This window comes from Mus pahari, chromosome 17 (assembly GCF_900095145.1).
Source record: "Mus pahari chromosome 17, PAHARI_EIJ_v1.1, whole genome shotgun sequence".
NCBI lineage: Eukaryota > Metazoa > Chordata > Mammalia > Rodentia > Muridae > Mus > Mus pahari.
The window spans coordinates 45,604,831-45,620,331 of NC_034606.1; the positions used below are offsets into that span (position 1 = coordinate 45,604,831).

Below are 15,501 nucleotides of genomic sequence, written 5' to 3' on the forward strand. Positions count from 1 at the left end.
TCTTTCTTTCTTTCTTCCTTCCTTCCTTCCTTCCTTCCTTTCTCTCTCTCTCTCTCTCTCTCTCTCTCTCTCTCTCTCTCTCTCTCTCTTTCTTTCTTTCTTTCTTTCTTTCTTTCTTTCAGACAAGGTTTCTCCATGTAGCCCTGGCTCTCCTGGAACTTGCTTTTTAAACCAGGCTGGCCTTGAACTCACAGAGATCTATCTACTCTGCCTCCCAAGTGCTGGGATCAAAGTCATGCCCCACCACACCCAGCAAGAAGCCAGTCTAAAGTTATTGATTCACTAAAGTGCATGATTCTGATGCTATGACATTCTAAGAAAGGAAAAACAATGGAGATAGTAAAGAGGTTGATGGCTGCCAGCACAGACAGACCTTGGGACAATGAGACCATACTGGGTGGTAATAGTGTATGTATGTCACGTGTCCATACCCACACCACGAGTGAATTGGGACAAAACTACAGATTGAGAATGACCATGGTGTCAATACAGGCCTGACTGTAATAGATGTGGATAGTGACAAGCCATGTGTGTTTTGCACAGGAGCTCAGAGACACTTTGCACTTTCTGCTGAGTTCTGCTGTGAATCGAAAGCTGCTCCCAAAAAGAAAGTCTATATTTGAAATGTTAGGAGGAAAAAAAAAATGTTAGGCGATGTTAGAATACAGGAAAAGTTTTCCCCATTGCTCTTCCTTCAAGCTTTCAGATTGAGCTGTTTGCTTTACAGGACAGTAGAAGAACACTAAGCAAGGCAGATGTGGTGGCGCTCACCCTCAAGCTCAGTACCCAGGAGGCAGTGAGCTAGAGCCAGGATAGCATGGAATGAAAAGCTGGAGTTCTATGTAAGCCAAGGCTACACATAGTGAGACACTGTCTCAAAGACAGACAGACAGATTTAAATGTCAAGTAAGCTGTCCCTGGATTACAGCCATTTACAATGAGGTGACCAACAAAATGGGAGTCAAAGGCCACAATATGGGCTGGATTTATCATGCCAGTCCTGCCGCTGATAACCAATGATTTGAAACAAAGTCAACCATTGCTATATTTCAAAATCAGATCTTGTATTTGTGTAGCCTTTCCTTCAAGTGCATCTCACTTCTGTTTCTGAAAAAAAAATTTCATCTGTAACCAAATTACCTGTGTTCCAGAGATTGCAGATTTCCGATTCCCCTTCTGACAGCCAGGAAGCAGGAGAGGTAAAGGAAGGAGGTAACCTCGGCAAAGGTTGCTTCGGATGCTCGTAGGAGTACAACAGTGTTAGGTCCTGACAGAAACAAGAGAGAGCACATTCACTGAAAAACAAAAGCTGCACCAGAGGGATGGGTCAGCCATTGAGAGTGCTGCTGTCCTTGAGAGGCCTGGAGCTGAGTTCCAGCATGTACGTCCAGCAGCTCACAACTTCCCGCCTGTCACTCCAGCTCCAGGGCCCTGATGCTGCTGGCCTCAGAAGGCAATTGCACTCCTGTGCACAAACCTAGACACACTATCAAAAGAAAAGTCAGCGTGTGCTGGCTAGTTTTGTGTCAACTTGACACAAGTTACAGTCACTGAAGAGGAGGGAGTCTTAACTGAAAAATGCTTTCATAAGATCTGGCTGTAGGCAACCCTGTAAGGCATTTGTTGGTGTGTGTGTGTGTGTGTTGGGGGGGGGTGTTGTAGGGTGGCTGGAGTGTTCCAGACAGCATTTCTCTGTAGCACTGACTATCCTGGAACTCACTCTGTAAACCAGGCTGGTAGGGAACTCAGAGATCACCTGATTTTAGTCCTGGGATTAAAAGCGTGCATCACCACTGCCTGGGCATTTTCTTAATTAGTGATGGATGATGAAGGGCCCAGCCCATTGTGGGTGGTGTGGTCCTGGGTTCTATAAGAAAGCAGACTGAGCAAGTCAGTTTATAGCACTCCTCCATGGCTTCTATCTGCATCAGCTCCTGCCTCCAGGTTCCTGCCCTGCTTGAGTTCCTGCCCTCACTGCTTTTGATAATGTTTTATGGAACTGTGAATGAATAAACCCTTTCTTCCCCAAATGACCAAATTGCTTTGGTCATGGTGTTTCATCACAGCAACAGTAATCCTAACTAGGACATCGTGTTTGGGGTCTGACATGAATTCAGCCAGGAAACAAAGCAAATCTATCCCGGGGTCCTATAAATCTGTTTGGCATGTCTGTAACTTTGACCTTTAAAGTGTGTTATATAATAGGGTGACACAATAACAACCCTTTAGGATTGACTCGCTTCATCCAGCATAGTTCCTAGAGATCTACCCAGGTTGTTGTGTACGCTGAGAGTTCCTCCTGTCACTACTGAGAAGTAACCCAGATACTGACGTTTAACCCTTTCAAGTGTATATGTTATCTTGTAAGATTTGGGCAGTTTCAGATAAAATTTCTGGGTGCAAGTTTTTGTATATTGTAAGTAAGTTTCCACATCTATGAGATGGCTAGGGGTGCCATTGCTGAGGTATATGGGTGGGTGTCATATATTCAGGTTCTGTTGTTGTTTTTGAGACAGTCTCACTATGCATTCCTGGCTGGCCTAGAACTCACAGAGATCCACCTGCCTCTGCCTCTTAACTGAACCTGGGTACTCTGCAAGAGCAGTAAGTACTCTAAACCACAGATCCTCTCCCCAGCCCAGTGTTCAGTAAGATGCAGCCAAGTGGTTCTCTATGGTGACTTTACCTTTTGAAATCCCTTCCAGCAAACAGGAGTGGTCTGGCCTTCCACACCCTCATTAGCGTAAGGGGCTGTCACCGCTTCCTTCCGGCCATTCTGCTATTACACTGAGTGTGTCTTGGGGTGACAACGCTGGCCATCTCTCCCAGCATTTCTTTACTATGCATAGCTGCTGAATGACTATTCATACTGTTTGTCCACCATATGATTTCCAGTTTGTTGAGTCTTTCCATAGGTGGCTGCTGGATTGTATCAAATGCACTGCTCTATCAAGTGAAATTATTATATGCTTTTTTCTTTAGCTTTTTGATAAGGCAAATAGCATGAGCTCAGACTGACATGCCATCAACACAAGCCTATGACAATCTCTTCTGTCATGTGTCTATCTGCATGTCTTTTCTTCCATGCTAAGGATATCAAAGATAATGCAAACAGAGAGTATCCATGGTTACCTGTTGGATTCTGCACACATTAAATTCATCATCATTTCAGAGCAAAAATACCATTGCGGAAGAAAAGCCCCAAATGAATGTAACTACATTAATTTCATTCTATATTTTAAGAATTGTGTTTTATAATGATTCAAAGCTTTCCTGGTTCTCAATGACAAAAATCTACACACATATATCTGACTCTGGCTTATTCTACCATATAAATGTTCATGACTGTTTTATTCATGATTGCCAAAACTTGGAAGTAAGCTTTGGTAGGAGAATGGGCGAACAGTGTTCCCTCCAGACAGTGAAGTGCCATTTAGCCATAAAAAGAAAGGCACACTTCTACATATTGAACTCATATTTCCATTGAGCTTTCTGTGTGTGCATGTGTTTGCACATGTGTGTGCATGTGTGCAAAAGCATGTGTCCACACACAAGCATCTGAAGACTGCAGGATCATGAGGGATCTCCTCTTTCATTCTATGCCTTATTCTCTTGAGACAAGAGCTCTCACTGAACCTTGCGCTCGCTCACTGTGTTTGATGATAATACTCCTGTCTCTGCCCTCCCCTTCTCCTTCCCTCCCCTTCCTCAGCACCACCCCCTCTTATATGGGTACTCAGAATTTGAACTCAGGTCCTCATGCCCGCACAGCAAGTGTTCTCACTGACTGAGCCATCTCTCCAGCCTTACAAATAAAATTCTTATCAGAACAAAGCTTTCAAAAGTAGAACAGGTTCATTAGAGTATTACTTTCAAAACTAAGGAACCCTTTTATGTTTATGATTGACACTGGTCCATTTTCTTCATACTGTCCAGAGTTTTTAATCATTAAGTTTGGTAATAAAGTTATTTGTAGCTTTAACTATACCTCAAAAACAAACAAACAAAAATTCCCTTTTTCCCCTGCCCACTAAGAAAATAAAAAAACAAGGTTGCGATTTTTTTTTTTTTGGTTGCAGCTGTTTCCATGGCAACTGATAGGGATGTTGTGAAGTGGCTCACACAAAATTAAGGCTGACCAAAACCTTCGATGTCTTTGTGAGTTGCTAAATCAATAGTGATGGATGATAAGTGTCTGTGTTCTGCTGCTTCCATTTAGGATTTTGCAAAATGAAGAATACACAAATTTTGCCCTTTGGTTTATTTCTGCACAGTATGTCCTACTTGCAAAATTTTGACCTCATCAGAGTTGCCGGAGAAGTGGAAATTATGCTTATTCTGATTCTGATTCTGATGGTGTGTCATGCTTGTCTCAGCTGTGTCACTGCCTCTGCTTCAAAGTCCACTTTAAGGTCTTTATTTGTCCCTTTATTATTATTTTATAGATTATAAAATACTCACTGCAAACACACCCAATAACGTGTGTGGTAATGAGCACAGAGTTTCCGCTCACTTCCCCACTGGCTGCTGTTCCTCTGCTGGTGGTAGCTAGTACTCTGTCTTAAGAATTTGGGGGAAATTTTCTGTGTCAACACATTTTTTTTTAAAGCGAAATGAAATCTATCTATCTATCTATCTATCTATCTATCTATCTATCTATCTATCTATCTATCCTCTCAGGAGTAAGCAATCTATCTAGGTCATCTTTCTACATAGTAATATAATCATTCATTGTGTGCTATCCTGCAGTGACTTCGTTCACTGAGGTATGCATTACAAACATGCTTTTCTCAGGACAGAGTTGAGCTGTGGTCCTGACATGTAAACTGACTTGGTCATTCCCTTTGGTAATCACTTCAGGACTTTTCTTGTTTCCATCTATTACAACTGTTGCAATAAAAAGCTTCACAGAAGCCAAGCATGGTGGCGCATGCCTTTAATCCCAGCACTCGGGAGGCAGAGGTAGGCAGATTTCTGAGTTCGAGGCCAGCCTGGTCTACAAAGTGAGTTCTAGGACAGCCAAGGCTATACAGAGAAACCTTGTCTCGAAAAACCAAAAAAAAAAAAAAAAGCTTCACAGAGCCACCTATACAAGCGGCATGTTCACAGTGGCATCTCTGAGCACTCACACAAGGGCTTGTCTTGAGTTTGAATGGTGTCAAATTGAACCCTTAGATGCCGCACCTGTTTGTATCCAGCAGCATGCTGGAGGGGCCCTTCCTCTCAGTGCAAATACAGGTTGGTAGCAATTAAACATTTTTTTTCATCAGTGTGAAAGGCACAAAAATTGTGTTTTACCTAATTCCATGTGAGACTGAGTAATATTCTGTGAGGTATTTCACCGTCTCACATGTCTATGTGTGGTGCTGTAGATTTGGACCAACTTCTTAAATACATTTATTATATTGATTTCCTCATTTCAGCATGGACAGGAGAGTGCCCATAAGGCCCCACCCCTCCTGCTTTCATATCTTCTGTTGTCCAACCTCTGAGTTTAGTCAGATTTACATGTCCAAGCACAGGTGCTGTCAGGCCTAATCTTGTGTGGGACTTGCTGAGTAGAAGGGCTCCTTGTGGGGAGGGAGGGGGAAGAGGGGCAGGAAAGGGAAGAAGAGGAAAAGAAGGAGGATGAAAATGGTTAAATGTCATTATCTAAATGTATGGCATTGCCAACATTGCAGAGAGCAAGAAGGCCAGTTAAGACACTGTACTGTTTTGTCAACTTCCTATTAAGTCACAATAAAGGATTTTTAAGGCTGTGGGTGTAGTTCAGTAGTAGAGTATTTGCCCAGCATGCACTGGGTTCCATGTCTAGCACCAGCAAATAAGAAAATGAACAGCACAAACTATAATATAAAGGAAAACTCATCACAATTTTACCTTACTGATACTTAAAACTCTGAATAACATAAAACACAAATGCCAAGAGCAGCGGGGCAGCTTTGCAGAGTTGCAAAGGTGGGTTCCACAGAAGTGGCTGGTTACCTGCACAGCGGCAAAGGGAACCAGAGAACCTACCTCTGTAGATTTCCACGCCTTCATCCCGAATGAAGGGAAGTACAGGGGCAGAGAGGTCCCAGCAGGCATGGGCACATCCTGGCACTGCTCCAGCCTCAGCTTGGCCTTGGATGTGTTTTCTGTCAACAATGCAAAGCAATATATAAATAAATATTAGTATTTTTGTATTTGTGTCTAACTTTAACGTCTTCTGAAGACCTATTCTGTGTGTTAAATACACATCACACACCAAGAGCCACCTCTGCAGGTACACTACTTGACAACATTAGCGAGCCCAGAAGGGTTGAGAAACTACAGTTTGATGTCTATAGCCCTGGCTCATCTCAGCAATTTTATTATAGCTTTATTATTAGAAGTATTTTTTAAAATAATGTAAAATGTAGTGGTAGCTATAGGGTAACACATAGTAATGTATAACAAATAAAACTTTAAGCCAGGTGTGGTGGCGCATGCCTTTAATGCCAGCACTCGGGAGGTAGAGGCGGACAGATTTCTGAGTTCGAGGCCAGCCTGGTCTACAAAGTGAGTTCCAGCACAGCCAGGGCTATACAGAGAAACCCTGTCTCGAAAAACCAATAAATAAATAAAATAAATAAATAAATAAAACTTTAAAAGGTAAATGCTATTCAAAGGGAATTTTAGGATTATACAAATGATGGCTATAATTATTAGATTATTTAAAGAGTCTTAAATACTATAAGGATTTTTTAAGGAGTCTTAGATTACTGTGAAGTGAGTTTAATTTATTCTCTATAGGAAGAACAGATCAGAAATGTATAGATTATGGGGCAAATACACCTTTAATATAAAATAAAAACTTTAAACATAAAAGAAAAAACACACCAGTGGAAAAGAAACTGCTGTGTCTGCTTACATTTATTGTATTTGGCATTTTTTTTTTTCAGTTTTAATACCCTTTGCCTTGTTGGATTAGTTACTGCATTAGTACCAGTTCTAGGTGAAGCTCTGGGCCAGGATGCAGCTCAGTCACCTAGCATTTACCCAGCATTCATGAGCACTAAAAGGAAAGACCTGTCTAAAGCATTAGTGCCCACTCTATCGTGGACAGTGAGAGGTATGAGGAGGCTGCCTTCATGTTGGTAGCTGCACACTTGATGTGGAGAGCATAAGTGTCCCACAGGAGCTAAGATTATGGCAACCATTTTAAAGAAATCAATTTCTACATCTGCAACATTACAGGTCTTTCCCAAAGGTGTATCTGCCTAGGAGGAACTGGCCAACTCTTTTCTCTTTGCCATTCATAACTTCCCCCACTTCACAAAACAAAGACATGTCATGCATCGGCTTTGAGAATGGGTCTTCTTCTCCAAACATAAGGCACCAATAATAGAGCAAAACAAACAAGCCACCGCAGCGTGACCTCCACTGGTCAGGACAGGGGAGACCCAGCAGTCTGTTCCATCCATAGTCTTTTGAGGGCAAAGCAATGGCAATAAGGGGACTTACACCAGTCTGTACTAGGACACCTGATGTTCAGACATACTGTATGACAGCACAAAACAACAGGGCAAGTGACCAACTTCACTTTACATTCATGTGCTTTTCATCCCCAACTAGGGTCAAAGAGCAAATGGCTCCTAAGGAATGGTCCCCCAGAGCAGAGCAATGAAAGCCGGGGATGTGGGGAGAGGTGTGTTTATGTTTTCAGCGCAGCAGTTCACAAGGCTCCAAATCTGAACTAGTCATCTTAGGAAAGAGTCTGGGAACCCTGTGACAGCATGTGACAGGTAGCACATGCCTGAAACCCTAGCACATAGGAGACAGAGGCAGGAGGATCCCAAGTTCAGGGCCAGTGTCTACATATAGATTCTGAGACCAGACTGGGATCATGAAATGCCTGCCCCCTGGAAACAAAAAGGGCAGATATGATGGCTTAGCTGGCAAAGTTGTTCACATGCTATGACATATGGAAGCACACATACACAGGCGCTTACACACCCCAAATAAGTGCATGAAATATGATAATTGTAAAGGATGTAGAGATTAAGGGTAATAGAAATATTTATATTTATTAGAATAAATATGTAGGGCATCTGATGGAGAAAAAGCCACTTGAAATCCAATTCAATTTACTGTTTTGACAATGAAGCTGCATTTGCCAACTAGATTATATGGTAGATATTTTCCCAAAATTACATAAACCAAGTCTGCAGCTACCAAGAACTGGAAACACTTAGAGCATGCACTGTAAAATCAGTTTCTGCAAAGTCCATTGCACTGACAGCCACAGGGCAGTGAGTGTTTTCATTTGCCCTGCAATTTCTGATTATGTCCGGTTAGAGTACAAGTTTAATTAATAGTTGATACATTTTAATAAAGGGTATTTTGTATTATTCCCAGAAGCTGAAAAAGTAAATTACTCCTAATGATGGTTTAAAAAAAAAAATCTTTCCCCAAACAATGTGTTCTCAACTCTTTGCTTTCAAAAACATGAAAGACTTCATCAAGTTACAGCTGACAAGAGATAGGAAATATTTCTCTAATAAGTCACTAGATAATTGTTGGCACATTACTTAGAAGGAAAGCACAGGACTGATTGACAGTGCTGCAATACAGTACCTTCTACTCCTGGCTATGATTTATATGAACAGGTTTTTAAAGCATTTATGTGTACAAAAACCATGAAATAAAATAGACGTTGCATGGTGCTTGCTTACAGCGAGCAATGAATAGTACTCAGATGTGGGTGAACGGCTCTGCTTAGCTCATAAAAGCGTGTGTTTCCAATTACATTGGATTCTTTATGTGTGATAAGTACTTCTAAGAATGTATGAATCCAAGGGCTTTGATAGGTTGTATGCTGAAGTCAGTCCAGCCTGGCACAGAGGCCACATGTCTGTAAGCCCAGCACTGGGGACAGAGGAATGGTTAAGTTTGAAGTCAGCCTGGGCTCTACAGTGAGATTCTTCTCCCAAAGCACAATTTTTGCACGTATTTGATATTTTGAGAAGACTTTCAAGCATGCAGACACTACATATAAAGGTAAGACTCTGTGAGAGATGTGACATCAGACCCGAGCTCGGCAAGAGAAAGGAACGGCACAGTTTCCATAGCTAAGGACCCTGTAGGTTTTCCTTGGGTGATGTGCTGCAGGTCTCAATCCTAATGGTACTTCCGCTCCTTGAAATGTGAGAGGAGTGGGTGTGGTCAGTGGCCAGAGCATGCACCATCACTGCTGAAGGCCTGAACTTGGTTGCCAGCACCCACATCAGGTGGCACACATCTGAAATCAACTGTAACCTCAGCTCCAGGGGCATCTGATGCCCTCTTGTAAGCCCCATGGACTCTCACTCATGCACACAAACCCATATAGACACACACACACACACACACACACACACACACACACACAAAGACACACATAATTAAAAATAAAAATCAGTGAGAACATACATGTGGTATCGTTTTCTTCTTCTCTTCTTTTTTTGTTTTCCATTACTGGGAATTACACCAGATATTATGTACATGCTAGGCAAGGACTCTCTATTTTGGGAGTCCTACTATGTACTTCCGGGTGACCTTGAACACACATGCTAGGCAAGGACTCTCTATTTTGGGAGTCCTACTATGTACTTCCGGCTGACCTTGAACTCATGACACCCTTACCTCAGCCTCCCAAGTAGCTGGGATTACTGCTATGTACCACCATGTCAGATTTGTTTTCCTTTTATGTCTATATTTATAATATTTATAATATACTAGACTTTGTTTATTCTCTCTTATAAAATTCCACATTCTAACCCAAAACTTTGTGAAGAAATTTGTAAGTCTGGAATTATACATGAAAATGCCTTAGAAGCAATAGGTCGGCATGAGACAAGCTCTCCCTTCAACAAGCCCACGGCCTGGCAGGAAGTTAAGCTCCGCAAACAGACAGGCTTATGGGAAAGAACTGACTATAACACCAGGGGCTTTGACGGGTGGTGCGAATCCCAATAAACAGGACAGAAATCATTTCTGGCAGAAGGCACAAGGATAGTAGGTGCCAGATCCTGAAGAGGTAATGAGAACCTTTCATATATGTTTGTAGTTTTCCATTTTGTTGTAAACTTACATGAAAATGAGTAATTAAAACGGACTTATTTTTGACTTAGAGATTTTCTAATTAATCCTGGCAAACAGTGGGGACTCGGGACTTCTGTCATCTATCTGCTTTCCTGAGGTTTAATCAGAAACTGTAACTGCTCCTTCAGTACTCAGCAGCAGAATTATCTCTGAAATGCCATGGGTCGGGCTTGACAGACAGCACGGGGGTAGATTAATTCCCTTCTGAGGAACTCATGAGAGGAGCACGCAGCACGGATGTGTTCTGGCCCAGAATCACATTTCTCTTCTGTTGCTGCGACTGAGGGAGGGGAGTGAGGGGGAGGGGAGAGACAAGAAAGGGTTCTTTGGCTTTCAAGGCAGAAACTGCAGCAGCTAGTCACATCCCAGCCACAGTTGAGAGCAGAGAAACGAAGTCTCTCGTGCTGCTGCCTTGCTGCCTGTGCACAGTGAGCTTTCTCCACTCTCACACAGCTCAGAACCCAATTCAGGCCATGGCCTTATCCACTTTAAGGGTGGATCTGCCCACCTCAACTAACAATGAAGACAGTGCTTCACAGACATGCCCATGGGCCACCCTGATCTAGAAACTTCCTCACCAAGACCTCCTAGGTGATTCTAGGCCAGATCAAGTTAAAATGAGGCAGCACACTGGTTAAAATACTCTGAAGCTATCTGTGGGCATGAAGAACGGCAGGCAGGCTGCAGAAAGCCCACAGACATTTGTGATCTTCCTCCCTTGATATCAGATAGCACAATACTGGAAGTGAGGTGTGCTTCATCGGATTTCATGACTAAACAGCATGTGCTCTAGACTGCCACACGTCAAGGAGGTGAGTGTACACCTTTGGTTCCTCAGCGGAAATGAAGCCCCCTCTGGCACCATCACAATCCAGCAATTAAGGCTGTGGGACCGCAAGCCATGGAGGATGAGGCTGGGACTGAGAAGCCTCTGAGGAAAGTGTGGAGAGGGGACAGGAAGGGATGCCAGGGACATCATGTGAGTTGCTCAGCACTGCGGCTGCGGAACTTCCTAGAGACTATCTGGAGAGATGGAGATCCCACTGAGCCTGCAGAGCCCAGATAATGCCTCGAAGCAGAACTGATGGGCCCCTTGATAGCTCTTAGATGAGATACCGAGCTCTGACTACAAGACACTATCAGCGCAACTGTGGCTCTGGCACTGAGATGCCCTGTAAACGCACACATCCAAACCATCCCACTTCTCCCCCAGCTGTCACTATAGATCAGCAGGGTCCTCTCGGGGGTGATGTAAGCAAACGTGAATCAATTACTCTGAAGTACTCTTCAGAACTGGGATGGTGGCATATACTGTCGTCTAGGGAGGCTGGGGCAGAACACTCAGGTTCAGCTCGGAGGCCTTCCTGGGCAACACAATTGAGGCTAGGTTGTTTCTTGTTTTGTTTTAAGTTTTCAGAAAACACCCAGGTGATGGAGAGATGGCTCAGTTGGTAAAGGACTTGCTGTGTATACACAAGAACCTGAGTTGGGATGGCCACGGCCCATATAAAAGCCAGGTGCAGCTTGTGCACTTAGAAATCCCACAGTTAGGGAAGGAGAGATGGGAAGGTCCCTGCAGTTCCCTGGTCACCTAACCTCACTGAACCACTGCAGTCTATGCTCAGTGAGAAACCACATCTCAAAAAATAAGGTAGACAGTAATTGAGAAAAGCTATCCAAAATTGACCTATGGCTTCTACATACACTCATCTTCACGCATATAGGCACACACATGAACATAAGAAAGGAAGAAAGAAAGGGAGCGGACAGAGGAGATTGGAAGGACTGGATTCAGTGGACCACTGAAGAAGCAGGGACATTGAAAAGCAGCTTCATGCCGATGGAGTCTTCTTTGTAATTTGCAGACTCACACATTTGGACTCTTGACTCCAGTTCTTCTCACTGTGTGGCCCAAGCTGGCTTCAAACTCACAGCAAACCTTCTGCCTCAGCCTCTTGCGTATAAGGATTGCAGATGAGCCACCACGCTCTGCTCAATTTCCTCTTCTTGGAGCATTAGCACACTTGAGTAGCTTCAAGCGTCTGATCTCTATTCTACTATTTTAAAAAAAAAAAAAACCAAAACTTTTACTTTCATCATAATGTTAAACTTTCAGAAATCACTCAAGAGTACCGTGAGGCGTTTGGGTGTTCACCACTTGAACTCAGCAGCCATCAGTTGTTCCCAGCATCTGTTTTCTCTTTTTCCTCTTCCATTCACACTCACCTGTTAATACTGTCTGCTAGTTTCAATCTGGAGAGAAAGCTACTGTTGAGTTCCCCCAGAATACACTGTCTAAGGCACTTGTCCATGTTGGGGTTCACCAGGAGGAGCTCTGAGGAACAAGATCTGTGGGGACTCAGGGAGGCAGAACTGGACTTGAACAAGGGAGGACTGGGTGGGCCCTTCTGGAGCTGTCAAGCTTGACCCTCCTCACCGATAATCAGTGGGTGCACACCCCCCCAAGAGGGACCATGACCCTAGGCAAAGAGGCGCTCCTCTGTTGTAAGGAGTTCTCAGGAAAGGGTTGGGGTGGGATGGCGATGGCTCAGTCACCAGCTTTCTAGCAGCTGAGGGGTGGAGCGTCACGACCTTGTAGGTAAACTTCTGGAGGCTGTGCTCCAGCCACACCTCTCGTTTGCTCTTTGACTACTTCTTCTCAGCAGAGGCAGGGGATACAAATACTATCTCTTTCCCTTTGAAGGTGAATTTTAGGGTTTGCTAGGGAAAGGCAATTTTTAAAGGTGAGAAGAAGAAAGAAGAAGAAAGCATATTTAGGAAGATTTTTTTTTTAAACTAAATGAAGTGGGTAGGTGATAAGAAGGAGGGGCCACCATCATCCCAGCAGAACTTTAGAAAGAGGGTTACGACAATGTTATTTCAGCCTTTGTCCATAAACACACGTGATCTGAGTCTGATACTGGCCTGACATGTGAGAAGCTCAGTCCTCAGGAGCACGTGGGAACACACACACAGGGGGGAAGGGAGGGAGGGAGGGAGACAGAGGGAGAGGAGAGAGAGGCACACACATGCACAGGCACATACACCACATGCAAAGGTTTTCATAACTCAACACCCAACAATGAGATATTTTAAAGACAAAACTAGTTTTTAAAAGTAACAGAAACCTTATATAGAAGTGGGCATAACTAAAAATAGTTAACAGTTAAAAGAAAGAAAATAAAATAGCTGATGGTCAAGAAAAGAAACAAGGCCCAGAATGCCTTTCTTCCTCAGAATCTGTGTGGGCAGGTGTGCTGCCGGGAGCCTCTTGGTGCGGCCATGCCTGGAGCCTGGAAACGGATGGGGAAGGGCAGAGCTCTTCTTTTCCAGGTGCATCTGGACAGGCAAGTGTGATGCGTGAAGGTGCTGCCACACTGAACGGAGGAACACTCACTTTCACACCGAGGTGGACAGGTTATCTAAAGTGCAAGGCTTTCTTCCCTGTCCTGTGGGCCCAGATCCCAGATCTGTAAAGAACGAACTTCAGTAAGAAATGAACCCGAACTCTACCCTGGTGGAGAAACAGAGCTGGTCTCAGATGTGATGGGAAGAGTGACAGAGACCCGAGCCTGAGGTCATTGTGCCGAGGCTGGGTCAGTTCAGATCCCTCCTGCACCAGTTTTCCAGGAGTCTACATTATCATTTCAGGAAGGTCAATTCACAAGGGAAGGGCTTAAATAATACATCTGAGATCACACCAAAGCCAGGCGACATGGCTTCTGAACCAGACCTCAGCCATTAATGTCACTGCCTCAGTACCTATGTCTGACCTGTAACCCGTGGGTCACGTGCATCCCAGAAGAGCTATGAATATGGTCCAGTACATGTGTAGATGACAGTCACGTGTCACAATGGCAAATGATTGGCCATCCTGATGTCCAGGCAAACACATAAATACAGTCATCCCACAACAGGAAGCCAGGAGGAGGGATGGAGAAGCACGTGGATGAAGAGCTTGGTGGAAGGGAACAGAAGAGGAATCTCTCTAGCGGCTCTGAAGTTGGCATAAGTGATACCTTCTCACAAGATTTCCTTTTATGGCTGTTGTTGCTATCATGAGGCTGCAAGACTGACATCCTAAATAGTGCTTCTTGGCCTCACGCATGTCTGTCCTCCATTTTGCTTCTCTGTCTATTTTTCTGTCCACCTCTCCCCTATGTATCGATTAGTAAGACATCTTTATGTACTCTGGATGTTAATCCCTTTTCAGTTATATGTGTTAGAAAATTTTCCCCATAGTATTCTGATTTTTTTTTTCTGCTTTCTATGTGGTGGGTTTTGATCTCAAAATCTACTGCAGAAAAATTCCCCAAAGCTGATCAGAGCAGATGGTACGGGCACAAAACCAGACGTATAGATCCATGGATCAGGACAGATTGTTCAGAAATGAATCCCCACACTTACGGTCACCACGGTACCCGGAATGTCTGGCGGGAGAGGACAGATGGGTGATTCTGTAAGTGGGGTTCGGAAGACCAGATAGTCATGTGCAGACGAATTAAACCAGATTCTGACTTCACTACAATGCAAAACTCAACACCAATCAGACTTACACACAAAAGCAGCGCCAGGAAACCAAGAGAGATGCTTCCTCATGCTCAACTGTTTCCGGGGTCCACGAGGCCAAAATCAAAGTAACAGCTCAGCAGAATTCTTGTCTGAAGACTGAGGAAGAATTACTTCCAAGGTCATTCACATTTTGGTGGAATTAAGCTCCTCTCAGCTGGGGCTCCATTCCCCCATGGCTGCTAAGTCATGCTAAGAAGCCTCTTGTACTCCTCAACCCATCTTCAGGCCAGCAGCCATGTGTTCTGTCCCCCTCCTACTTGAGACCTCTTGCTGTCTCCACTGACACCACCAGACAAAGCTGATTAGGCCACGCCCCTAAATAATGTGTCACCATAGAATGTAGCAATTACAGGTAATTATTCTCAGGTTCTACCCATGTGGGGTAGAGATTAGGTAGACACGGGACAGGCACTGGGCTAACAAAAGAATGCTGCTACCACACAGCACACTCGCTGGCTTCTTTATTGCTGTATTTACATCTGTGCTGTTTGGGGGGCTGAGGTCATAGTTGATAGGTGAGTGCTCTGGTAGTATGGGTGAGGCCCAGAGTTTAACCCCAGAACCACACAAGAGAAAATAATAGGTTCACGATAGCTCGGTGGGTTAGGGCACACACCGCCAAGTCAGAAGACCTGCATTCAATCCCAGGGGTTCAGGTGGTGTAAGAAAGAAGCTACTCCCACTTTGTTATGTCTAAAAAGAGTATTTCTCTATCCTAACATTACAGAAAACACATTTTTAACAAATCTTCTAAACATCTTTAAATTTTGCTTTTATATATATATATATATATATATATATATATATATATATATATATATATAT

At 43.7% G+C, this 15,501-nt stretch overlaps 1 protein-coding gene across 1 annotated transcript in view; it reads right to left on the minus strand.

Moving 5' to 3' along the window:
* Positions 1 to 15,501, minus strand: part of Enthd1 (ENTH domain containing 1) — a 105,377-nt gene that overhangs the window by 55,005 nt on the left and 34,871 nt on the right. The window contains exons 3-4 of the mRNA XM_021216941.1: positions 6,019 to 6,137; positions 1,141 to 1,267 (exon numbers count right to left, since the gene is read on the minus strand). Of these exons, the coding sequence (XP_021072600.1) occupies positions 1,141 to 1,267; positions 6,019 to 6,137 (246 nt within the window). The remainder of the gene's footprint in view (positions 1 to 1,140; positions 1,268 to 6,018; positions 6,138 to 15,501) is intronic.